Here is a 27,860-nt window from a genome sequence, read left to right as displayed (position 1 = left end):
TGTTTAAACAGTTTCCTGAAACCTATACATCCATGGTAAAAAGAGTTCAAACAATTGATGTTTATCGCTTTTCCTTTTTCTATGCTATGAGTTATTTGTACTAGTAGGACCTAGACACTTTCAGACTCTGACAATACTTCCTGTTCTGATTTCTGTCAAGTTCTGTGTTGTCACAGAACTTCGTGCACATCTGTAAAAAGTATATTTGTTTTTCAGCTAAAAAGGGTACCCATAATCGTGCCATACACATAAAGAAGATATCAATCCTCCTTTTTAGGTGTAATTCTGTTTATTTGTTACACAGCGTTCATACTTAAAATACATACCAAACTATCCGATAGTCTAAGCCATATACAGGTGCATTTATTGAGTGTATTTACTGAACATACATTTCAGTAGGCCAACATTTCGGATTTTAAAATCATTTTTCAAGCTGTTGTTATAAAGTATTCTAATTTATTGAGATAATGTTGTTTTTAATTGGCTGTAAGCCATAATCATCAACATTAAAAGAAATAAACACTTGAAATAAATCACTCTGTTTGTAATGACTTTATATAATATATGAGTTTCACTTTTTGTATTGAAGAACTGAAATAAATTAACTTTTTGATGATATTCTAATTTAGTGAGATGCACCTGCAGATCCATTTTTTATCAATTTTTCAGGTTTATTGTGGATGTTCCAATTGAGCTCTCATATCAAACCTACATCTAAGTCTGAAACTATTTATTAAAGGGATTTTCTCAGGCAGGTTTGGAAGTCATCCCCTATATTAGTGAATAACTTTCTAATAACTAGGGGATTTACTGCTGGGACCCCCACCAATTCTGAGAACTAGAGCCCTGTGTGAAAGAAGCTGTGGTGGTCGATCATGCACACTGCCGCTTCAAACATTCTTATGGCAGTGCTGAAGACTAGCCGAGTGCAGCGCTCAGCTATATCCATGGTTCCATTAAGATTGAATAGAGCAGCAGTACAAATGATCAACCTCTGCTCCATTGTCCCTGTGTTCGTACCCCCAGCGATCGGGAAGTTACCCTGTATGGGTGGGGATAACTTCCAAACTTGAGTACATCCCTTTACATTTTTGCACATTCGGGTAAATTTTGTGTCATATTTACTCACATTGTTCTTATGTACAGACACGGCCAAAATTTTTTAGCCTGACACAAACTTTGGTTATCACAAAGTCTGCTGCTTCAGTTTTTATAGTGGCAATTTGCATTAACTATAGTTTGTTATGATCACATAAATAATTTCAAATCTTACCTTGACATGAAAATTAACTTGTACCCCAAAACCTCATTTCCACTAATTTTCAGCCTAGCCAAAAAATAACCTACTTATATCAATTCAGTGATTTCACATTAGATCAGTGGCAAATGTTAACAAGGACAAATCATTCTGTTATGCTGATTTGAATTATAGGAGCAGATTGGTTGCTTTAAAAAGGGGACTGGTGCTTGAAATCAAGTTATTTTCTCTGACGAAGCCTCCTTTAGACTGTTTGGGACATCAAATCCTGAGACCTTTTAATGTGTGGGGTTGTTTTTCATCCAGGGGAGTGGGCTCACTTACAATTTTGCTTAAGGACACTCATGCTTAAAGAATTATATCTCAGCACGTAGAAGAGCAACTTCTCCCATAATTTCAGGAGCAATTTGGGTATGATCAATGCTTTCTCCAGTATGATCAAGCTCTGTAACAAGACAAAAGTGATAACTAAGCTCGGTGAGTAAAACATTGAAATTTTGGGTCCATGGCCAGGAAAAACCCCAGATCTCAATCCCTTTGAGGACTTGTGGTCTATCCACAAAAAGCGGGTGGACAATCAAAACCACTGACATTGTGATAAACATCAAGCACTGATTAGGCAAGAATGGATTGTTATCAGCAGTGCTGTGGAGTATGAGTCATAGTCGTGGAGTCGGTGTCCATTTTGATGGAGTCGGAGTAGGAATTGGAGTTGGTATAAAGTGGACCGACTTCAACTCCTAAAATATATAATAAATTGGGTACAGTAGTTCAATGCAGTTTGTGGGGAATATTTTTTTCATAAGAATTTGGGAAAGTTATGAAATGTCCTATAAATGGCTGTTCTATTCCTGATCTAAGGGTCTAGAATTTTAGCTGAGATGAATCTGTGTTACAGTAAATTCATCACTTAAACGTGAGCATGTATGAGAGTCGTGGAGTTGGAGTCGGTGTCATGGAAATTGAGGAGTCTGAGTTGGAGTCTGAGGTTTAACTTACTTACTCCACAGCCCTGGTTATCAGTCAGGATTTGGCCAAGAAGCTGATATCCAGCATGCCAGAGGAAATTGCAGAAGTCCTGAAAAATAAGGGAAATATTTTGAATCTTTGCATAAATTTGATGTATTTGTCAATAAAAGTTTGAAAACTTATGAAATGCTTATAAGTGTACTTCAGTAACCATAGAAGCATCTGACTAAAAGATTGAAAAACACTGAATCACCAAACTTTGTGAAACCCAAAATTTGTGTCAGTCTCAAAACTTTTGGTCACAAAAGAGCCAGAAATGTATAGATATAGTGATTGGCCTAAACAACATATTTTTAATGTATTCACGATTGAAAACTGTTGGCAGGTTTTAGCTTCCCTATAAGTTGCTTAACATGTAAGTAAGTGTTTGACCTCTTAATGAACCATGGTAAGGAGGAAAGAAAGTTATTTTTACTCCAAGGCCACGTTCACACTATTAGTATTTGGTTAGCATTTCACATTAGTATATGTAAGTCAAAACCAGGAGTGGGTGAAAAATACAGAAGTGGTGTCGTGTTTCTGTTATACTTTTCCTCTGATTGTTCCACTCCTGATTTTGGCTTACAAATACTGATGTGAAATACTGACCAAATATTGAACGTGTGAACATGGCCCAAAGTAGACTTCTGGTTCAATGTGCAAGATGTTTTGTTTACTACTTTCTAGGTTTCTGATTCATTCCTCTATTTCTTTCCTCTTCACGGAGAGCTATTTTGCATAATTTTCACATTAAATGAGTCGTCCCGCTGGAAGAAAACTTTTTAGATGGTGTTTAAAATTGAAATATATATTGTCATCATCAAATGTCCTCCAATGTCCCAAAGTCAACTTCAGCCTCAAGTCATGGCAGCTCCATCTCTGCCTTGAGTTTCATACAGGAGAGAGCTTGCTGCAATGTCCCATGATCAGTGAGGTTTGAGTTGGGCTGGCTGACTGGCTCATTTTAATAGCTAAGCTGAGGCTGATTTATAGATAGAGAAGGAGAATTGCATGGCTATTTAACAAAGCAGCTAGCCCCCTTCCTGAACAGTATTGGTTTTGTGTTGACACAGGAAGCTTTAGTGTGCCAAGCTTAAAGAAGTTGTCCACTACTTGGACAACTTCTTGTCATCCCCCAAGCTTGGCCCCAACAAAATAAAAAAGCCTATACTCTCCTCCCATGCTGGCACCGTTCCCGAGATATCAGCACTTGTTCTCCCCGGGGCTTCCGTGCTGCTGTTGTGACACATGACGCTGGCGCCCAATCAGGGCTGGCGTCACTGTACCCGCCTCCTGTCGAATTGAACATGAAGAGGAAGTCCGCGATCAGCTGCAGTCCGGACATACCATTCATGTTCGATTTGTCCGAAGCGAGGACAGTGACGCTAGCGCTGATTGGATGCCAGCGTCACTTGTCACAACAACAGCACGGGAGCCCCATGACCGCGAGTGCTGACACCATGGAAACGGCGCCAGCAGGGGAGGTTAATATAATCTTTTTTATTTTATTGGGGCCAAAAATTTTAGATCAATAAGGGGTGGCCAAGCAGTTTAAAGAAGTTGTACAGTACTTTATAATACCCCCCCCAATGTATCCCACCGGTGCCCCTAAGACTTTTTGTAATTATCTTACGTTGTTGATAATGCCTGTGAGCGGTGCTAGCAGTGGCCGCTCACCGGCATTAATCGGTGGCCGCTCACAGGCATCACGTGACCCCGCACTGACGTCACAACATGTGAGGCATGACTCAGCGCTGGGGTCCCCGCGGTGGCTGCTGGGTTGTGGGCGGGTTTACCCCCCCGTGTCACACCCAGCATTTACCACGCGCTTTCCCAATGAATGGGGAGAAGCAGAGGGAGCGGTGGATGCCGGGTGTGACGCGGGGGGTAACCCCACCCACAGCCTGGCATCCACCTGGAACGCGGAAGACAAAGACCCCCGGCTGCTGCCAGCACTTGTCGTGATATCAGCGAATGTCATAGACTGCTGCAGCCAGGGGTCATGTGATGCCTGTGAGCGGCCAGAGATGGCGCCACTCACAGGCATTATCTGCAACATAAGGTAATTACAAAAATCCTTAGGGGCCCCAGGTGGATACATTGGGAGGGTAATATAAAGTACTGGACAACCCCTTTAAACCAGAAATGAAACTGCTGGAATCAACACTGACTGTGAGATACTGGTGGATATTTCATAGTGACAGTATTGTAGTAATTTTAAACATATCTAAAGATGTATTTTTTCTAGTTGGATAATCCTAGTCTCTCCACCTTTTACTGGTCTTTGAGACAGATTTTATCTCAAGAGACTGTAGAATTGTGAATGCATCTATGGATGAGGGAGTGTACTATATATTTCCATTATTTGCATTAAAGTCATCCTTTTTTTTCATTTGTTTGTTTTTGCAGCCGCAGCAGGAAAAGAAGTCTGGTCAGGTAAATATATTTTAACCAATATTTTTTCTGTAATGTATAATCACAGTATTCATTTCTAAGCTTAGCCTTTGCCCCAAAAGATGTTAGTCGATGACTATGTACAATCATGGCTGAAAGTGTTAGCACCCTTGAAATTGTTCCAGAAAATGAATCATTTCTCCCAGAAAATTATTGCAAATACAGATGTTTTGTTATACACATGTTTATTTCTTTTGTGTATTGGTACAACACACACAAAAAAGAGAAAAATTACAAATGGACATAATTTCACACTAAACCCCAAAAATAGGGCGGACAAAATTGTTGGCACCCTCAACTTAATATTTGGTTAGACAACCTTTTGGAATAAATAGCTGCAATCAATCGCTTCCTATAACCATCAACAAGCTTCTAACACCTCTCAACTGGAATTTTGGACCACTCTTGCTCCAGGTCTCTCAAACAGGAGTTTTAAGATCTCTCCACAGGTGTTCAATGGGATTTAGATCCAGACTCATTGCTGGCCACTTCAGAACTCTCCAGTGCTTTGTTTACATCCATTTCAGGGTGCTTCTTGAAGTATGTTAGGGGTCATTGTCCTTCTGAAAGACCCAAGACCTAGGACGCAAACCCATCTTTCTGACACTGGGCACTACATTGCGACCCAAAATCCTTTGGTGATTATCAGATTTCATGATGCCTTGCATATAATCAAGGCACCCAGTGCCAGAGACAGCAATACAACCACAAAACATCTTTGAACTTCCATCAACTTTGACTGTAGGTACTGTGATCTTTTCTTTGTAATTCTCTTTCCATTTTCGGTAAACAGTAGAATGATGTTCTTAACAAAAAGCTCTATCTTGGTCGCATCTGTCCACAAGACGCTTTCCCAGAAGGATTTTGGCTTACTCACGTACATTTTGGCAAACTGCAGTCTAGCTTTTTTATGTCTCTGTGTCAGCAGTGGGGTCCTCCTGGGTCTCCTGCCATAGCGTTTAATTTCATTCAAATGTCAACGTATAGTTCTCACTGACACTGATGCATCCTGAGCCTGCAGGACAGGTTGAATTTCTTTGAAACTTGATTGGGGCTGCTTTTCCACCATCCGGAATATCCTGCGTTGCAACCTTTCATCAATTTTTCTCTACCGTCCAGATCCAGAGAGATTACCTACAGTGCCATGGGTTGTAAACTTCTTGATTATGTTGCGCACCATGGTCAAAGAAACATCAAGATCTCTGGAGATGGACTTGTAACACACAGACACATAATCCAAAGACTGAGTCAATTTCTCCCCTTTTTATCTGGTTTCTGGTGTGATTTCCATATTGCCCACACCTGTTACTTGCCACAGGTGAGTTTGAACGAGCATCACATGCTTGAAACAAATTTGTTTACCCACATTTTTGGAAAGGTGCCAACAATTTTGTCCGGTCCATTTTTGGGGTTTTGTGAGAAATTATGTCTAATTGGCCGTTTTTTTTTGTGTTGTTCCAATACACACAAAGGAAATAAACATGTATAGAACAAAACATATGTAATTGCAATAATTTTCTGGAAGAAATACTTCATTTTCTGGAACAATTTCAGGGGTGCAAACACTTTCGGCCATGACTGTATGTCCAGCTGTTCCTCGATTTCTATTACATATATGATGTTGCTGTGCTACAAGTTGTGCATACGATTCACATGATGATTAGCCCCCTTGACATTCAATTTGGGTAATGAGAAGCATGATACTTTTGATTTCCATAGTGGATTTTTATTTTTTTATATAATTTTGAAACATCCTTGTAGTTTGTTAGGATGTTAGAAGGGTCAAATGTTTAGCAACAATTTTTTTATTTTTTGAACAAAATTTACAAAATCTATGTTTTACAGATCTATTCAGTTTTGAAGGTGCCTATATGTCATAAACCCCCCCCCCCCCAGAAGTGGTATATTTTAAAAACTCCAGCCCTCCAAGTAACAAAACCACATTCTCATTCTTTTAACCGAAATGTTGCTTTATTCCCAAATTTTTCACGAGCTGTAATGACAGAAAATGCACTAAAAAATCTGTTAGCAATTTCTACTGAACACGCAGATACCCCAATATGTGGTCAGAAGCTACTGTTTGGGCACACGGAATGGCACAGAAGGGAAGATGCTCTATTTGACTTTTGGAGTTCAATCCTGGCTGCACTTAATTGTAATAATACTGATGCATTTGCGAAGCTGAAACAGCAGAATGGGTTCCAAATGAACCCATTTTGGAAACTACACTCCTCAAGGAATTCATATAGGGGTGTAGTGACCTTTCGGATTTAGAGGTGCTTCTTAAAAGTGTATAATATTGGGACGCAAAATGAAAAATTACGTTTTTTTCACTAAAATTATGTTTTATCAGCAATTTTCTCATTTTCACAAGTGGTAATAGGAGTAAATGAATGCCACAATTTGTAAAGCAATTTTTTCAGAACATGTCAGTATGCCTTCTGTTGTCAAAAACTACTGTTTGAATACCCAATAGTGCTCGGAAGGGAAGAAATTCTATTTTGTTTTTAGAGTGCAAATTTGCCTTGGAAAGTTTGTGGGTACCACTTCCAGAGCCCTCAAGAGCAGCTGAAAGGCCTTCAAACTGACCCCATATTGGTAACAACACTCCTCAGGAAATTCATCAAGGGGTATTGTGAGCATTTTGACAAAAAATGTTTTTATTCCACTAAAATATTCTTTTAGACCCAAATTTTTCATTTTCACAAGTGGTAATGGGAGGAAATAGAACCTGCAATTTATAAAGCACCTTTTCCTAAATGTGGTAATGCACAAAATTTGGTTGGCAGCTACTGTTTGTACACACTGCAGGGCTTGAAAGGAAAGAATTGCTATTTGGCTTTTGGAACACAAATTTCATGAGAATAGTTTGTGGGCGACACCTGCAGAGCCACCGAGGTGCCAGAACAGCAGAAAACCCACAAAACGACTTCTTTTTGGAGACTACACCCCTCATGGAATTCATAAAGGGGTGTAATGAGCATTTTTATCCCACTGGTGTCTCACCGATTTCTTTACCATTAAGCTGTGTGAAAATAATGTTTCATTTGTATTAAGTCTAGTTAAAGGAAAACGTATTCTGTAAGCTATTATGCTATATCACCCAAGTAGGGCAATATCATACAGCATATATAGTCATACAACACTGCTTAGGCACGTGGCAAGGTTCAGAAGAGGAGTACGATTTGGCTTCTGGGCCAGTGTTTAATGGAATAGTTTGTGGGCATCAAATGCACAACCCCTAAAGTTCCAAAGCAGCAGAAATCACCAAGAAGTGACCCCATTTTGCAAATTACACTCAGGGAATTAGAGGTAGGTGGAAGGTCCTTTAAGGGACTCTGTTGGCACAGAATCACTGTTCAAACCAAGCTCAGGCGCTCAGGACTTCATGGCGAGGCAGTCATTTAAATACACCTTCCCACCTGATTGTTTTCTATCTATCTCCTCCTTTCTATGGCTCTATGAAGCCAAAGCTGTCAATCAAAGAAGGGAGATGGAGATACAGGTGCATCTCACTAAATTAGAATATCATCAAAAAGTTAATTTATTTCAGCTCTTCAATACAAAAAGTGAAACTCATATATTACATAGAGTCATTACAAACAGACTGATCTATTTCAAGTGTTTATTTCTGTTAATGTTGATGATTATGGCTTACAGCCAATGAAAACACAAAAGATGCACCTGTGGATGGAAAACAAGCAGGAGGGAAGGTGTATTTAAATGTTTGGTCCCGCCATGATGTAATGAGTGCCTGTACTTGGTTTGAACGGTCATCCTGTGCCAACAAGAGTCCCTTTAAAATTATTTCAGGGAATCAGTCTATAAGCTTAAAGGGGTATTTTCATGTTAATGTATTGCTTTAGCATGAAAATAAGTTTGCAATTGACTTTCTTTTTCAGTCTGTTTTTATTCCCCTGCAATGTGAACTTTTATCTTTCGTAGTGCACAGCTGGTTTCCATGGAGCTCGATCTCTAGTACTTGCCCATACCATGGCCGAGCATGCGCAGTAGTTACATTCCAGGAGAGGGAACATACGAGTCAGCTCTCTCCAGCCCATTGATTTTTATACAGCTGTTAGCTGCTCACCTCCCTCACCCTCCCTCTCAGCTTTTGACAAACTGCTGTGATTTTGCAAGATTTATTACCAGCCCTCAAAATCAGCTTCTTTCAGAGCAGTTCTCCTAATCACATCTCTCACTGTTAAGAGCCATGTGCTTGTTGCACTGTACTACTAATACTACAGTTCTACAATTCACCAGAATTGTCACTCCTGTCAGTAACCAGGAGATTGTAAGGAGACTGTGTTGCTCTGAGCTGCTCAAGTGACAAACTGAGAATAACCCTTTAAGGCAAGGACCTCAATGGTAACAAACTCTGAAATACTACCTGTACCACGTGACATGCCAGAGAGGCAGCCGAGGATTAAGGAAGTGAATAAGTGGCTCAGGAATTGGTGTAGGAAAGAGGATTTTGGGTTCCTGGAAAACTGGGCAGACTCCTCTGTTAGTTATAGGCTCTACGCTAGGAATGGGCTGCACCTCATTGGGGAGGGTGCACCTGTGCTGGGGGAAAAACTGGCTAGAAGGTTGAAGGAATGAATAGACTGGGGTGGGAGGGGGGGAAAGTGTTGATAGTGACTTTGGCCAAAGTAATGAAAGTGGAGGTGCAATGGGGAGAAGGGTTAAAACAGTTAAGACACAAAAGGGGAATAGAGATACAGAAAAATACATAAAGTGCTTGTATGCTAATGCCAGAAACTCCACCAACAAGATCGATGAATCAATATTATTGGAAGAGCATTATGATATAGTGGGTATAATAGACGTGGCTGGACGACATCTATGACTGAGCTGTTAAAGCACCACTCCAGCGTTTTTTTTTTTATTTTACCGTTGGAGTGGTGCCATTATTATAAGTTCCCTGCCCCTATTCTCATGCTTATCTGCTGCTGTCTTCATCTTTTATCAGCACTTCCCACAGTTTATGACTTGCCAGATCTCTCCAGTGTTTGCTGGAGTGAGCCGGAGGTCACTTTTTAATGCAAGTCTATGAGAGCCTCATTCAGAAGATGGCATCGCGGGACCGGAGGGGTGCTGGGAAGAGCTGAAGACTGCTGGTGGTGAGTATAATATTAAGTGCAGGGACTTTACATTAGTAACACCACTCTAGCTCTGCAATAAAAAAAAAAACCTGGAGCAGTGCTTTAATTTACAGGACTATAGTCTGTTCAGGAATGACTGGACAAATAACTAAGGGCGAGTAGTTTTCTTATATGTAAAATCTTCCCTAGAACCCATCCTGCGTGATAATATATGTGAGGCCAATGGAAATGTAGTGTCCCTGTTGGTGGAGATGAGGGGAGGGAGAAAGAATAATAAAATATTAATGCAAGTGGCAGAAAATATCCTCATAAAGCAAATAGAGGAGGCAGTGAATCAGGGAGAAGTCATTATTATGAGGGACTTCAACTACCCTGATATAAATTGGGGAGTAGAAACCTGCAGGTCCAGCAAAGAATACAGGCTTTTGACAATAAAAATTACCTTTCACAACTGGTTTGGAACCCAACAAGAGGGGGCTCTTCCAGACCTAATTTTAACCAAAAGGCCTGGCAGAATATCAAATGTATCGGTTGTGGGTCACTTCAGTAATAGTTATCGGAAAATAATAAGTTTTCACGTATCCTTTAATAACATGTATAATAGAGGAGCTACAAGGACACTAAACTAAAAGGACACTGAAGAGATGATCTTAGTGCCATAAACTGGGACAATGTCCTTAAAAATAAAAGTACAGAAAGCAAATGGGACAATTATACAGGATGCCTATAAATGTCCTGTGCATAATATATACTTGATGGGAAGAAATATAGTGGGTATGGAAAGTATTCAGACCCCTTTAAATTTTTCACTCTTTGTTTCATTGCAGCCATTTGGTAAATTCTACAAAGTTATTTTTTTTCCTCATTAAAGTACACTCTGCACCCCATCTTGACTGAAAACAACCAGAAATTCAGAAATGTTTGCAAATTTATTAAAAAAGAAAAACTGAAATATCACATGGTCATAAGTATTCAGACCCTTTGCTCAGTATTGAGTAGAAGCACCCTTTTGAGCTAGTACAGCCATGAGTCTTCTTGGGAATGATGCAACAAGTTTTTCACACCTGGATTTTGGGATCCTCTGCCATTCTTCCTTGCAGATCCTCTCCAGTTCTGTCAGGTTGGTTGGTGAACGTTGGTTAACAGACATTTTCAGGTCTCTCCAGAGATGCTTAATTGAGTTTAGGCAGGGTTCTGGCTGTGCCAGTCAGGAATGGTCACAGAGTTGTTCTGAAGCCACTCCTTTGTTATTGTTATTTTAGCTATGTGCTTAGGGTCATTGTCTTGTTGGAAGGTGAACCTTCATCCAAGTCTGCGGTCCAGAGCACTCTGGAAGAGGTTTTCATCCAGGATATCTCTGTACTTGGCCGCATTCATTCTTCTTTCAATTGCAACCAGTCGTCCTGTCCCTGCAACTGAAAAATACCCCCATAGCATGATGCTGCCACCACCATGTTTCACTGTTGGGATTGTATTGGGCAGTGCCTGGTTTTCTCTACACATACCGCTTAGCATTATCACCAAAAAGTTCTATCTTCGTCTCATCAGACCAGAGAATCTTATTTCTCATAGTCTGGGAGTCCTTCATGTGTTTTTGAGCAAACTCTATGCAGGCTTTCATATGTCTTGCACTGAGGAGAGGCTTCCGTCGGGCCACTCTGCCATAAAGGCTCGACTGGTGGAGGGCTGCAGTGATAGTTGACTTTGTGGAACTTTCTCCCATCTCCCTACAGCATCTTTGGAGCTCAGCCACAGTGATCTTGGAGTTCTTCTTTACCTCTCTCACCAAGGCTCTTCTCCCACGATTGCTCAGTTTGGCTGGATGGCCAGGTCTAGGAAGACTTCTGGTGGTCCCAAACTTCTTCTATTTAAGGATTATGGAGGCCACTGTGCTCTTAGGATCCTTGAGTAATGCAGAAATTATTTTGTAACCTTGGCCAGATCTGTGGCCTTGCCACAATTCTGTCTGAGCTCCTTGGGCAGTTCCTTTGAGCTCATGATTCTCATTTGGTCTGACATGCACTGTGAGCTGTGAGGTCTTATACAGACAGGTGTGTGCCTTTAAAAATCCAGTCCTATCAGTTTAATTAAACACAGCTGGACTCCAATGAAGGAGTAGAACTATCTCAAGGAGGATCACAAGGAAATGGACAGCATGCGACTTAAATATGAGTGTCTGAGCAAAGGGTCTGAATACTTATGACCATGTGATATTTCAGTTTTTCTTTTTTATTAAATTTGTAAAAATTTCTACATTTCTGTTTTTTTTCAGTCAAGATGGGGTGCAGAGTGTACTTTAATGAGAAAAAAATGAACTTTTTAGAATTTACCAAATGGCTGCAATGAAACAAAGAGTGAGAAATGTAAAGGGGTCTGAATACTTTCCGTACCTACTGTAAACCACTATGGCAATGGTAAAATAGAAAACTTTTATAAGCACCCTGAAGAGGTCATGCATACAAGATATACCCTATGGAATAAACAAGTAAGTAAATTAGAGAAAACCAAAATAGGTCTGAAAGGGGCACAGTAAATGAGAAAAATAAAGTATTTAAAGAGTTAATGCAAAAGGTAGTGAGGAGTCATTAAATGATTATAGAGAAAAAAACGTGAAAAAAAACAAAATCAAGGTAACAAAGATTGAGACATAGAGGCTTATTGCGCAGGAAAGGAAGAATAATTAAAAAATATTATTCAACTACATAAGCAGAAATAGATTAAAAAATGATAGTGTTGGTCCACTCAAAAATAATCTGAGTGGAAGAGAATGAGGGAAGGCCAATCTTCTGAACGCCTTCTCTACTATTTATGCAAAAAATCCCTTGCCAGATGACATGATCAGGGATACCATAAATTCTCCATTAAATGTTACCTGATTAACCCTGCACGATGTACGGTGCTGCCTCAAAAACACTATGATAGACAAATCAACGGACCCAGATGGCATACACCTCCGAGTACTGCAAAAATTAAGTACAGTGATAGACAGATTGTTATTTTTAATATTCACAGATTCCATAATAATAGGGTCTGTACCACAGAACTGGCACATAGCAAATGTGGTGCCAATATTCAAAATGGGGACAAAAACAGAGCCTGGGAATTATAGGCCAGTAAGTTTAACCTCTACTGTGGGTTAAATCTTTAAGGGTATTCGAAGAGATTCTATGCTGGAGTATCTCAATAAAAATAACCTCATGATCCAACATAAACATGGGTTTATGAAGGATAGACCCTGTCAGACTAATCTGATAAGCTTTTATGAGGAGGTAATGGATGTTTTCTATCTGCACTTTTTAAAGGCATTTGAAAAAGTGCCAGATAAAAAGTTGGTAATTTGATGGAAGTGGGCTAGGAAAAAATGTGTAATTGGTTTAACAACTGGCTCAATGATAGGAAACAGAAGGTTGTTATTAATGGAATGCACTTTGAGTCACAGTTAAGTGTGGTAACCGAGGGGTCAGTATTGGGCCCTCTTTCTAACATATTTATTAATGAACCTGAATAGGGCATACAGAGTAGAAGTTCAATATTTGTAGATATTAAACTCTGCGAGGTAATCAACACAAAGGAGGACAATTTAATATTACAGAGGGATTTACTGTACATAAGTGAGAGGCTTGGACTGAAAAAATGGCAATTGAAGAGGTATGCAGATTAATGTAAGGTCATTCACTTAGGCCGAGAAAATAAAATGTACAATTATGTGCTAAATGGCAAAACACTGGATAAAACTGTCACTGAAAAAGATTTGGTTCTATGTGGAGACAGGAGACTCTCCTTTTGTGACAAATGGCAGACAGCTGCTTCCAAGGCAAATTAAATTATGGGATGTGACGCGCCCCTGGGCCTGTGTCGCGCTGCGTTGCGCACGCGGGAGCTTACCCGGAGCCGGATCTGTTGAGGGTTGTAGTCTCGTGGCGGTGACCCGGTCCGTGCCCAGGGTGTCAAACTAAGTGGCAGTCTATGGCAGAAGATGTTAACTTGGATGTCGACTACGCCACCCGTTGAGTGCGGCTTTGCAGCCGCCGCTGCAGAACAGTCCGCTGAGGCCGGTGGTATGGGTGCAGCGATGATGTTATAACCCCCAACGGGAGGGGTATGGCCTCAGGGCAGCAGGTGAAGATGATGGGGGTTGTGACGGTGCAGTAAGAAGAGTCAGAGTCAGGAGATGCAGTTTCAGGGTTTTTACTCACGGGTGTTCTCTCAGTCACTCTGGCCTTGAGTGACCACCCGAGCCGTGCTGCGTCCACCAGGTCCTGGACTCGGCTAACCCCCAGGCAGTTCCGGAGCGTGGTCCTGAGCTCCCTTGTCTCTCTCTGTCTCTGGCCGTTCCCACCAGGGATCCACCTTTGGCCGGCTCCCTCGGGTCTCTTGGTGGTCAAACCTCCTCTGGGTTCCCTGACCCTATACTTGGTGTGCCTTTCTGGTGGATTTGGTGAGGGTCGTGGCAAATCTTGACCACGACCTCCGGTTCCTGGCTGAGGATAAGTGGCCTCCACCAGTTCGGGTTCCGGTACCCGTGTCCGCCAACCCTTCACCCCTTTTTGGTTTGATTCTGGGTTCTTAGGGTTCCCTCTGGTCTTCCACTCTGGGCCTTTCTTTCTCCTCTCTCCTCCGCAGGCTTGGCTCTGGAGCTGGGCCCAGCCGGAGCCACAGCTCCCTGTCAGCCCTCCTGGCTGAACTCTTCCTAAAGACTCCCTCAGCTCTCCCTGTCCTAAGATGGTGCCCACCATATATACTCCCTCTATGTATGAGCCCAGGTGACTAGCACCCAATGAGCTCCTAGCTTTACCCAGAGTACTCCCCCTATCTGCCCCTACACTACTGGGATGTTCCACCCCCCTCCCACTCCAGCCAGGGACAGACGCTGTCGTACCTGCACATTTACTTGGTGGGAGTACCGTAGTTCTGTCCCCCGGAAATGGGATGTATGTAGTGCATGCAGCCTACTGAGCTCAGTCCCACACTCCATCCTTACCCGGGAGTGGAATACCACACCTCTGGGTCGAGGTGCAATACCCCTGTAGCAGCCGAGTCCTCAGGGTGCTACATTCCCCCCTGGTAAATCACAGCACGTCCTCGGGCTGTAAAAGAATAAAATATCCAAAAACATACAATTTTTTTCAAAACATACAAGAACATATCAAACATTAAACATTATCAGATTTAAACAATATAAACTTTTTCTTTCATATAAAACTCTTTCATAATAATGTTCTTTGAGTTACTGGCCACTGTGCGCTTGTGACCAGGTAGAAGTGCAACAGTCAGTTCAAGAACAACAGTTTCCTATAAAACCAGTAGGGGGCGCCTTAGAAAGCGCAACTATATACAAGGGGAGGTGGCCGCTCTCAGTCCTCGGCCAGTGGGGAAAAGGAATGGCTGTTCACAGTCCTCAGCCTGTTAAGGGATAGGGGACACACGGGTTTAAGTTCACACTTGTCCCAACGGGGAACATATTTAAATTAGCAGCAGTTCTTATACCCTTACGGATAACTATGTACAGTTCTTTTTTACCGTACTCTAATAACGGCGTCCTCCTGATGCTTCCTCCCTGTATTCTTCAGACCCGTCCGGGTCCTCTTGCTCCTCCTCACACCTCAGCTCTTCCTCCGTCAACCGGTGTACTTGAAGGGCATAGGGTCCTTTGGCACATTGGTGCCGGGTAAAGGTGACCTCATCACCCAGGTATAGGTCACGACCTCTGTGTCCCTCCGGCAGGTGGGACTCAACATCCCTGCGGGTCACGAAGACGTCGCCAGGGGTGCGGTGATCCCGGATGAAGCCCCAACCGTGCTGCAGTTGGAATTTAATTACAGTCCCGGTGGCACGGGGACCGTGGGCTGCACGGGGGTTCCGTCGGGTCCGGCTCTTCTGTTCTGCACTCCTCACTTGCAGCCGCTCCTCGCGGACCCGCCTCTCTCGTCGTTCCCGGTCGAAAACCTCTAATTGCTGCCGGCAGCACTCTGCTCGCTGGGCTGCGGCCGCCCGGGTCTCTTGAGTGAACCCGATGAGGTCTCCTCCAGTGGGGTCCCACGCAAACTGCGCTTCCTCCAGCGAGAGTGGGGTGATCTTGGCGGGCGCCGGAGCCGGGATCAGGGGCTCATCCAGGGGTCTTTCTTTCCGGAGTCGGGGATGGTAGTACTCCGGTGACCACTCAAAGGGCTGCCCATCCGGGCAAATATGCTGGGCTAACAAGTCTTCACCCAGGTGCGGCACTGTGGAGGTTGAGGGCGCGGTGGTGGTAGCGGCGCCCGGGTTCACCAGGCCTTGCGACCAGGCCTGGGGCACCCTGAAGGTGAAGGGCACCGTGAAGACGGCGGCGCCCGGGTGTACTTGACTTTGCGACCAGGCCGGTGGCTCGGTAGAGGGCGCTGTTGGTACTGCGGCGCCCGGGGGTACTCGGCCCTGCGACCAGGCCGGTGGCGTCTCCTGCTTGGCCGCGCTCAGGGTTGAGGCGCGTGACGTCACAAGAGGCGTGGCCGCGGCTCCTGCTTGAGGCCTAGTCTGGAACGGTAGCGGTGCGGCAACGGGCACGATCGGTGGGATTTCGGGCTCTGCGACGGGGAGCGGGGGTAGGCTTACGGTGGCTGGGCTTGGGGTAGTGACGTCCCCTTTACTTGCCTCCGTCTCTTCAGCTCCCTCTGCGGCATCGTCTCCGGCCTCCGTCCCTTCTGCATCCTCTTCAGGGGCAGGCGTGCTCCTCGTTGCGGGTGGTGTGCTTCGCTGGCGGGTTCCAGCCTGCTGGGCCATCTCCCTGCTCCACTCCGTCAGCGTTTCTCGCTGCACCTGGGCCATCCTCCGTGCGAGGCCCTCCAGCGCGGTCTGTGCACGCTCCCGGTCTCGGGGGAGCTGTGCCAGGATCTCCACCAGGTCTTGTGGAGTGGTAGCTTGCAACAGGCTCCTGACCACAGGGTCGGTGCTGCCTGACTCTCCCTCCATCTCCGGGTACGGCTTCTCTAGACTCCTCCAGGCTGCACCCATCTTCTCTGTTTTGTTCTGTATCCGCCCCCATTGAGGGCGGTCCTGGGGCAACTTGGTGATTGTCAGTTCCAGGGGCAGACCCCCCACGCTGATGGACATCTCAATCATTGCAGTCTCTGCTGGTGGGGGCGGTCTTCGTTTTTGGCGCCATTCTTGGTCCTGGCCCACGATGGGAGGTGGCCTCTTGCCACCCTCTGGCACGCCCATAATGGCGTCCGCTCTGCCAGGGCGGGAAATCTTCTCAGATGGCGGGAACCGCTTCCCAATGGCGGGAAACTCTGTGGATGGCGGGAAAAGACTGCAGATGGCGGGCAAACGGCGGGAAACGATCCGAGATGGCGTCCGATGGCGGGGACCCTCCGGAATTGGCGGGAGACTTCTTTTTACGGTAAATATGAACTTTTCTTCAGGCACGCAGTACCCGGTGGTTGCGGGCACGTTATCCTGCCGACTACGCCAATGTTGACGCGCCCCTGGGCCTGTGTCGCGCACGCGGGAGCTTACCCGGAGCCGGATCTGTTGAGGGTTGTAGTCTCGTGGCGGTGACCCGGTCCGTGCCCAGGGTGTCAAACTAAGTGGCAGTCTATGGCAGAAGATGTTAACTTGGATGTCGACTACGCCACCCGTTGAGTGCGGCTTTGCAGCCGCCGCTGCAGAACAGTCCACTGAGGCCGGTGGTATGGGTGCAGCGATGATGTTATAACCCCCAACGGGAGGGGTATGGCCTCAGGGCAGCAGGTGAAGATGATGGGGGTTGTGACGGTGCAGTAAGAAGAGTCAGAGTCAGGAGATGCAGTTTCAGGGTTTTTACTCACGGGTGTTCTCTCAGTCACTCTGGCCTTGAGTGACCACCCGAGCCGTGCTGCGTCCACCAGGTCCTGGACTCGGCTAACCCCCAGGCAGTTCCGGAGCGTGGTCCTGAGCTCCCTTCTCTCTCTCTGTCTCTGGCCGTTCCCACCAGGGATCCACCTTTGGCCGGCTCCCTCGGGTCTCTTGGTGGTCAAACCTCCTCTGGGTTCCCTGACCCTATACTTGGTGTGCCTTTCTGGTGGATTTGGTGAGGGTCGTGGCAAATCTTGACCACGACCTCCGGTTCCTGGCTGAGGATAAGTGGCCTCCACCAGTTCGGGTTCCGGTACCCGTGTCCGCCAACCCTTCACCCCTTTTTGGTCTGATTCTGGGTTCTTAGGGTTCCCTCTGGTCTTCCACTCTGGGCCTTTCTTTCTCCTCTCTCCTCCGCAGGCTTGGCTCTGGAGCTGGGCCCAGCCGGAGCCACAGCTCCCTGTCAGCCCTCCTGGCTGAACTCTTCCTAAAGACTCCCTCAGCTCTCCCTGTCCTAAGATGGTGCCCACCATATATACTCCCTCTATGTATGAGCCCAGGTGACTAGCACCCAATGAGCTCCTAGCTTTACCCAGAGTACTCCCCCTATCTGCCCCTACACTACTGGGATGTTCCACCCCCCTCCCACTCCAGCCAGGGACAGACGCTGTCGTACCTGCACATTTACTTGGTGGGAGTACCGTAGTTCTGTCCCCCGGAAATGGGATGTATGTAGTGCATGCAGCCTACTGAGCTCAGTCCCACACTCCATCCTTACCCGGGAGTGGAATACCACACCTCTGGGTCGAGGTGCAATACCCCTGTAGCAGCCGAGTCCTCAGGGTGCTACAGATGCATTAAAAGAGGCATGGATGCTTAGCAGCACTGCGCTCCTGAGTTAAAATTCCACCAAGGACAACATCTGCAAGGAGTTTGTATGTTCTACCCATGTTTGCATGGGTTTCCTCTGGTACTCCGGTTTCCTCCCACACTCCAAAGACAGACTGATAGGGAATCTAGATTGTGAGCCCCAAAGGAGACAATGATGACAATGTCTGTAAAGCGTTGTGGAATCAATGGCACTATATAAGTGTGTAAAATAAAATAAATAAAATAAAATAAATGTTCATGACAAGAACATAGTTTTGCCACTATACAAGTCACTAGTGCGACCACACTTAGAATACTGTGTACAGTTTTGGTCTCCAGTGTATAAGAAAGACATAGCTGAACTAGAGCGGGTGCAGAGAAGAGCGACCAAGGATAATGGAATGGGTGAACTGCAATACGAAGACAGGTTATCAAACTTGGGGTTATTCAGTTACTAAGGCTTAGGGGCGATCTTATTACAATGGACAAATAAATGAAGGGAAAGTACAGAGATTTGTATAATGATCTTTTTATATCAAGGCCAGCAAGATGACAAGGGAGCATAATCTACGTCTAGAGGAAAAAATGTTTTATCATAATCACAGATGGCGATTCTTTACTGTAAGAGCAGTGAGACTATGGAACTTTCTGCACATGATGTTGTAATGATTGATTCACTAAAGAAGTTCAAGGAGGACCTGGGTGACTTTCTTGAAAAATATATTACAGGTTATGGGCATTAGAAGCGGTGATGGGACGTTGATCCAGGAAACTTGTCTTATTACTGAATGTGGAGTCAGGAAGTAATTTTTCCCCTAAAATGGGGCAATTATCATCTGCCTCATGGGGTTTTTGCCTTCCTCTGGATCAACATGTTAGACATAAGTTCATTAAATTCAAACAATAGCCTACTTTCAACTTTAAAAGCTATGAAACTATGAATTCACCTACAAGTGTAGTGACTATTTTGCTCCCATTTGCGTTTTCCAGAAATTAGTGTGCAGTGGATGTTGCAATGTGAAAATTGCAATTATGCCATTATAGTGTCCAATACATTGTGCCCAGGTTGTGATTCTGGCATGCACTCCATAATTTATTAAACGGTTTCGCCGGGACCTAAAAGTTGATTACCTCTCTCAATATAAGAACAATGGGGGTCTGACATCCCCTCTGATCATCTGAAAACAGCTCTGGCTATGGCCAGAACTAAGCAGCGCATGGGCAATATACAACAGCCCCACGCATTGCTTAGTTGCCACTGCCGAGTACTGCAGTACATTGATTTCAATAGGAGATAAATCGCAGTACTTGTCTACGGTCACTAAGCAATGTTTTCAGATGATCAGTGGGTTTGCCGGGTGTTTGACATCTGCCAATCTCATATTGATGACCTATTCTTTGGATAGGTCATCAATAATTAGACTCAGAGAATCCATAAGTGGGTTGTGCCTTTTGCATAATTCCCATGCATATTGATGTGAAGACACGGGGTCTTCCTTGGGCATAATACTACTCCGACAACACAGTGTAAGGGTAAAACAGTGTGGCAATACTTTATTGAACCACCAAACAGACAATAAACATATAGAACAGTCCCAGCAAACACCCAAGATGTTGCAAAATTACACAGTCTCACCCTTCTGCTGGCCTGCCGGGAATAGAGCAGCTGCGACTTTGGGACTTCCAGGGCCAACTACCTGAGCCAATGGTGGGGTCAGGTGATCGGATGGTCTCAACCTGGCTTCTCCAAACATATCCATGGGACCAGGTGACCGGAGCGTCACAATCCTGGCTTCCCCAAACATCTCTGTTGGGTCAGTCATGGTCAATGTAGCACACCTGTATCCGTTCAACTGGGGCCGGAGTCCCCTAAGTGTTCCCTGCTGTAATCCACATGACCGCTCAGGCCGGGGAGAATGACCCGCTACAGTGAGCGGTCCCCTGATCTGTGCTGAGCTCAGTGAGTGACAGGACACCGCTCGGTGAGCTCAGAACAGAGCAGTGGTCCGCTCTCTGCAGTGAGTCATTCTTCCCGACTCCTCGGCGTGAGTGGTCAGGTGGATTACAGCGGGGGACATCGTCGGACAGGTGAGTATAAGGATTTTTTTTATTTTATTCTTATTTTTACACCAGGAGCAGAATACTACTCTCATCATTGTCCCTTGCTAGCGCTGATTGCAGCGCAAGCAGGGGACAATGATTAGGGCTGCATTCAGCACCCGGCGCTTGGGAACAACGCTAACTGCTGATTCCCAGTTGCCAGTACGTGTGATACTGATGCGGCACACAGTTACCACACTTGTGCTACACTTATCACACACATGGACACGGATATCTGCGATACTGTTTTTTTTCAGTACTAGAAATATCCGGACGTGTGAAAGAGGCCTAACACTGACTGGAGGCATGTTAAACCCTGCTTATGGCGGGACTTTACAGGCCACCATAGCTGGCTGACCCTGAGGCCATGACTTGGCCTGAGGTCATCATTGCAACCATGGGCATTGAGCAATTACATTCATGGGGTTCCAATGGGTATAAAGAGGGCACGCCCTTCCCCTTCAAATAATCATTTAGATTCTGCCGTTACTATTCATTGTGACATTTGAGGGGTTAAACTCTTACAAATTGTACTAGAACTGATTGTTGCCGTTACAGCAGGATGTCATCTACAATATGCAGCTAACAAATGCTGATAATTTTGCTGGCTCAACTTGTGAACCGTACATGCATGGCAGTTTGAAGGAATGTACTGCCTGCTGCACCATACATACATACGGCAGATGTCGGGAGAGGGTTTAAAAACTGAACAGACTTTTACACCTAGAGAGCCAAGACTGGCCCATCTAGTTAAATCTCACATAAAAGCTAGCCCACATTGCTGAAACATTTAATACTAGTGCAGTCTGCTGCGTAGCTATAGACCAGACAGAGTGCCCATGCATACCCCTTTCTACTGCCAAAAGAGTCTACAGTGGATATATGAGCATTAGAACTGGATCATAGAACAATAGATAAAGGGGAACTGGCCTAATGAATCACATTTCATACCTGAACATTGTTATACACCAAGTACACCCCTTCATGGTAACCATATTCTGTGGCCTGTTTTAGTAGTATATCTGCCCTGCCACAGTGAAAAAAATTGTTCAGGAATAGTTTGAGGAACTAGACATAGAATTCAGCATATTGCTTTTGCACAATTTTGATTGGCATTTTGTCAATTTGGAGGTAATGTGTCAGAAAAACAGGTCCTGTTTATGGAGGCCTCACTTCTCAGATATCAAGATTTTAAGGCTTAAGGCTTTGTTTAATAGCATTTTGGTGCATGATACCACTTGACACATCTTCAGTGGTCTTGCTGGTTATCTCCAGAAGTTCTGTAGAATAGATAAAGCAGCAATGCATTTGCATCCATGTCGCTCCTTTGGTCTTGTCAACAGCAAGGAGGAACCTATAATTGTGACCCCCATTCTAGTGATTGTTTGGTATTACAGCACCAGGGCCATTAATGAGCAGGCAATTATCACCTATCCTGTGGATAGGTGAAAGATGTAATTCATGGGGAAAACTCCTTCAGAGAGCTACCCCTTATAACAATTTATTTGTTGTTGAAGGATGCCAGACTCCTATTGAAAAAGTCAGAGGTAATGTTAATCTGTCATGTCAGACTGCTCCATAGTTCTTTGTGTTAATATAAGTTTCCCTTTAAAGGAGAGGAGTTCAGGGTAAGATTTAAGAACAAGGACATTAGCTCATACCAGCTTCCTAATCTGAATGGTGCAAGGAAATAGTGATAAATTATATAAACATGGGAACTACATGGAAGTTCATGGAGTATAATGTAAATCTTAAACGGCATTCACAGGAATCTTTTCCTTTTCCATCTGTTTCCTTGAGAATATCCCCATTGATGTATTTTCCATGTGGCAGTGAGAATTTTAGTTTGAAGCTTATTCTTTTTCTAACAATGCTGCCTGGGGACTTCACACTCTCAGTGGTTTTTAACAAGCTGTACACAGGCAAAATTGAATGCAAGATTACTGACCTTATATGTTAATAATTGCTTTTGGAAGAAACTTTGCTGACAAAATGCCATATATTGTAGTTAACTTGTGGATTCTCTTTAGAATTTTGCATTTTATAGTTACCTAATGTCTAGTAATTATCATTTGTCCCAATTCACATTTGAAGTTTTCAGGCAATTTCCTGTATTGTGGAGCCTACAGACCGTTGGTTCTTCTTGTGAACTCATTCACCGTTTCTCTGGAAAAAAAACTCTTCTGGACATTTTAGAATATGCACACATTCAACACATATGCTGCAGATTTTCAATCTGGATTTGCAGGTGGAAAATTTGCGCCTTTATTGAACTATCAGCATTATTTATTAGATTTTAACAAATGTCATAGACTTGCAGCAAAAAAAAGAGTTTGTATATATTGACAGAATATTTATTCTTTCTTTATATTTTCACAACAGATTTTACCCTTTGTAGTGCATAAGGTGAAATACGTGTCAAATTTGTAAAAATCAGAGGCAAAAGAATTTGCAGAGAATCCACAACAAAAACATGTAGAGTAGCGATGAACGAGCACTAAAATGCTCGGGTGCTCGTTGCTCGGGTCGAGCAAATCGTAATGGTCGGGTGCTCAACCCGAGCAACAAGCCCAATGTAAGTCAATGGGAAACTCGAGCATTTTTCCGGCGCCACCTCACCTTCCCCCCGGACGTCTGCAGGGGGTATAAAAATTGCCCAAATCGATGGGAACACTGCTGAAATGACTTGGAAACAGCATGGGGAAGACCCCTGGAAGCATCTCTGACTCCCAGGTCACTGCTGTGAACAATGTTGTCAGAGTATTACGCCACTTTTACTGACTCACAAAAAAACATACAAAAACTAAGTCAAAATAGATTTTCCTGGGAAAAAAAAACGTTAAGGAACATTCTTTCCAGGGTAATGACTTGTATATAAAGCAAAAAAGAAACTGAAAAAAAAATGCTCCTCCACATCTTGCTATGTTCACACGTAGCGTTTTTGATGCGTTTTTTCACTTTTGCATTGCTTTCAACGGTGAAAAATACATTCACCAGTAAATGTCATTTTAACATTTTACTACCTTATCTGCCCATGTGGTGTGAGACATGATCAGACACATTGTTTCATTTATGAAGGAGGGACTCTGAAAATCACAAACACCATTTTTATAGGGCCATCAGGCAGCCCTTACTATTCTTAAAGGGCCAGCAGTCTGCTATGCTATGTTCCCATTATTAAAGAGTGGGTCTCCTATACTGTAATTGGGTATGCAGTGACTGCAAGGGCTGCCAAAATTTTGGACGCACCCCAATATCCCTTTGAAGAGACATAGAGGAGTGCCTCAGTAAAACAATTGTTTCCATTATGAGGGAGTGGTTCTCCTATAGTGGTAATGCCCAAGCAGTGACTGCAAGGGCTGCCAAAATTTGGGAAAAACCCCAATAACAATTTAAAGACACATAGAGGTGGGCCTCAGTAACGATATGTTCACATTAGAAAGGAGTGCGTCTGCTATACAGTTATAGGGTATGCAGTGAGTCCAACGGCTGCCAAAATTTAGTTAAAATCCCAATGCCAATTTAAAGACACATAGAGCTGGGCCACAGTAACGACATGTACCCATTAGAAAGGAGCGGGTCTGCTATACAGTTATAGGGTATGCAGTGAGTCCCAATGGCTGCCAAAATTTAGGAAATACCCCCAACAACAATTTAAAGACACATAGAGCTGGGCCACAGTAACGACATGTTCCCATTAGAAAGGAGTGTATCTCCCATACTGTTTGCCTATGCTGTGAATGCAACAGCTGCCAAAATTTTGGAGAAACTCCAATGTCCCTTGCAAGAGACGTAGAGGTCGGAGGGCCAGAAAACAATATTCCCATTATTAGGAAGTGGGTCTCCCATACTGTTTGCCTATCCAGTGAATGCAACAGCTGCCAAAAATTTGTAGAAACTCCAATGCCCCTTGCAAGAGACGTAGATATGGTAGATATTGTGGTGATATGGTGGTGGAGGATGAGGATGAGAAGGAGGAAGACAATAGCAAATAGACTAAATCAGGAAGCGTATACCCATGTCTGGGTGTGAAGCCAGAGGTGCATGCGAATAGTTAGACCTCCCAAAAAAAACCACTGTATTTGAGTTTATGCTACGTTGCTAGCATTTGGTGGTGTTGAGAAGTCTGGCCCAATCCAGCCGTTATTTATTTTTATAAGAGTCAGCCTGTCAGCATTTTCAGTTGACAGGTGGATGCGCCTATCTGTTATAATTCCACCAGTGGCACTAAAAACCCACTCTGATAAAACGCTAGCGGCAGGGCAGGCCAGGACCTCCAAGGCGTACAGAGCCAGTTCATGCCACGTGTCCTGCTTGGATACCCAATAATTATAAGGCACAGAGGCATCATGGAGGACGTTGGTACAGTCGGCAAGGTACTCCATCAGCATCTTATGAAACTTTTCCCTCCTTGTGAGAGTACCCCGGTCCTCAGAGCCTGTGCGATGGGAGTGTCTGAGAAAACTGTCCCAGAACTTTGACAGTGTTCCCCTGCCTCTGCTGGATTGCATTTGTGTCTCTCTCGCCTGTACTCCTTTGTTGTCCAGCGAACTGTGACCTCTGCTGCCAGCGTTTTCAGATGGGAGTTTTTTTAATATTTACGCAACAAGAGCATTCTGATACTACGCCATTTTATTAGGCCTGTCCGGCAAGGGAATAAGAGACAGAAAATTCTCCTTGTAGCATGGGTCTAGAAATGTCACCAACCAGTAATGACGGTCACCCAAAATTTTGAGAACGCGAGGGTCACGGGAAAGGCAGCGTAACATAAACTCAGCCATTTGTGCCAGACTGCAAAGAGACAAGACTTCCGTGTCCTCATCAAGAGGACGACTGACCATGCTCTCCTCCTCATCCTCCTCCTCTTTCTCCTCCTCCCTTTCCTCAGGCCATCCACGCTGAACAGACAGTATGACAGTTGTGCAGGTAGTACCGTCTATAGCGCATTGTCCTCATTGTCACCCAATCCACATTGGGATGAGACAAGGCTAGGCTGTATGGAATCGCCCTGTATTGTTCCTAGCTCCATCTCATCGTGCTCTGTCTGCATTGCATCCTCTTTAATTGTGAGCAGAGAGCGTTTCAGAAGACAGAGAAGCGGGATGGTGACGCTAATTATGGCTTCATCGCCGCTCACCATCTTGGTAGACTCCTCAAAGTTTTGGAGTATGGTACAGATGTCTGACATCCATGTCCACTTCTGAGGTCTTATGTGTGAAGTCTGACCTGAATACCGATGGCCATGTTGATGCTGGTAGTCAACAACTGCACTCTTCTGCTCACAAATCCTTCCCAACATCTGCAATGTAGAGTTCCAAAGCTTGGGGACATCACACACCAGTCGGTGAGCTGGAAGCTGCAAGGGCGGCGGAAGCTTTAGCTGACTTTCTAAAATGGGCACACAGGCGGCGTACTTTGACAAGCAGATGCGACAGATCTGGGTAGGTTTTGAGAAACTGCTGAACCACGAGGTTAAGCACATGGGTCAGGCATGGTACGTGTGTGAGCTCGCCTCGCTTCAGAGCTGCCATCAGGTTCCGGCCATTGTCACACACGACCATGCCTGGCTGTAGGTTCAGCGGTGTCAGCCACCTGTCTGCCTGCTCTTTCAGAGCTGTCCACAACTCTTCAGTGGTGTTTGGTTTGTCACCTAAGTATATTAGCTTCAGCACAGCCGCTTGGCCGAGGTTGTGCTGCAGTGCTTCCAGCTTGCGACTGATGTGGTCATTTCGAAGATGGAGGCTGAAGAGGAGGAGGAGGTGCAGGAGCTGTAGAATGTGGGGGCAACCCTGATTGACCCAGGGACCGCAATCCTCGGCGTTGGGAGGACGTGTTTTGTCCCAAGGTCTGACTGGGTCCCGGCTTCCACAAGCTCTTGTCCACGTGTCCGTGGTTAGGTGGACTTTCCCAGTAACTGCGTTGTTGTTGAGGTCACGGCTAATGTTGTGGGACACGTGCTCGTGGAATGCGGGGACTGCATACCGGGAGAAATAGTGGCAGCTGGGGACCGAGTACCAAGGGATGGTCGCCGCCGTCAGGTTGCGGAAAGCTTCTGTCTCCACGAGCCAAAAAGGCAACATTTCGAGCGCAAGCATTCGCGAAATATGTGAATTTATAAGTGTGGCCTGTGGGGCGTTATTGCTCTTGCGTTCCAAGGACTGGGTAGGGACAACTGAATGCTGCGCTGGGGCAAGGACGTGGATGTGCTTGCTGGTGGTGCTAGTTGAGAGTGTGCAATGACACGTGCAGTGTGGGAGGAATCTTCACATGCGCCATGGACAGGGAATTGGCGTGCACGCACAACAGCGGAAGAAGCAGTGGTGTCACCCGCAGACACTTTCTGGACCTTTGGGTTCAGCCCACTTAGTAGGGTGCTTTGCTGCCATATTCCTGATCATGCTGGTGGTGGTCAGGCTGCTAGTTTTGCTACCCCTGCTGATACTGGCCTGGCAGGTGGTGCAAATGGCCTTTTTGGGGTTATCTTCAGAGTCTTTAAAAAACAGCCAGACTCAGGAAGAACTAACAGTTGTACTGGCAACTTCCGTCGTGTTGGTATTACAGAGAACGCTTTCCCGCCTTGTGTCTGCGGCCATCCCACTGCTTCTTCCTGCCTGTTGTGGTGCTACGCTTCCCTCCCCCTGTGTGCTGCTGTCCTCACTCTGCATGTCCCCCTGCCAGGTTGGTTCAGTTACATCCGCCACCTCGTCTTCCACTTCCGCTCCCTGATCCTCCTCCTGACTTTCTGACAATTGTGTCTCATCATCATCATCATCATCATCCACCTCTTGCGACAGTAATTGCACTTCCCCACTGTTGCCTTCTTGTGACCATGGCTGCGCAAATATTTGGGCATCGCTACATGCGTTCTCCTCTAGACTCGCTTGAAGTTGGCCGGGTGAGAGGCCCGAATCTACAAATGGAAAAGTGAACAGCTCTTCTGTGTGTCCAAGTGTGGGATTAGTTGTCTCCGGGCACTCCGCATGGTGGGAGGAAGGAGGATCAGGGAGAGGAATATGTGTTCCAGACTCGCGTCTACTGAGACTTGACTGTGTGGAACACAGGATGGTAGTGGTGGTGGCAAAGTGACTGAAAGCATTATTTGCTATCCAACCAACAACTTTTTGACATTGCTCTGGGTTCAATAGTGGTTTACTGCGGTCCCCTGGAAATTGGTACAGGAAGGTCGGGCGACAACATGTGGGTGTTTGTTGTGGCACAATTTCAGCTTGCCCAAAGCCTCGGCCTCTGCATTCACC

The 27,860-nt window shown here is 44.9% G+C and overlaps 1 protein-coding gene across 1 annotated transcript in view; it reads left to right on the top strand.

Annotated features, from left to right (window-relative positions):
• HMGA2 (high mobility group AT-hook 2) overlaps positions 1 to 27,860 on the top strand; it is a 261,705-nt gene that overhangs the window by 152,678 nt on the left and 81,167 nt on the right. The window contains exon 4 of the mRNA XM_073651710.1: positions 4,676 to 4,702. Coding sequence (XP_073507811.1) covers positions 4,676 to 4,702 — 27 coding nt within the window. The remainder of the gene's footprint in view (positions 1 to 4,675; positions 4,703 to 27,860) is intronic.

This window comes from Phyllobates terribilis, unplaced genomic scaffold (assembly GCF_046119375.1).
Source record: "Phyllobates terribilis strain yellow unplaced genomic scaffold, ASM4611937v1 Scaffold_11__3_contigs__length_659146591, whole genome shotgun sequence".
Classification (NCBI taxonomy): domain Eukaryota; kingdom Metazoa; phylum Chordata; class Amphibia; order Anura; family Dendrobatidae; genus Phyllobates; species Phyllobates terribilis.
This window is presented reverse-complemented; position numbering and strand designations above follow the sequence as displayed.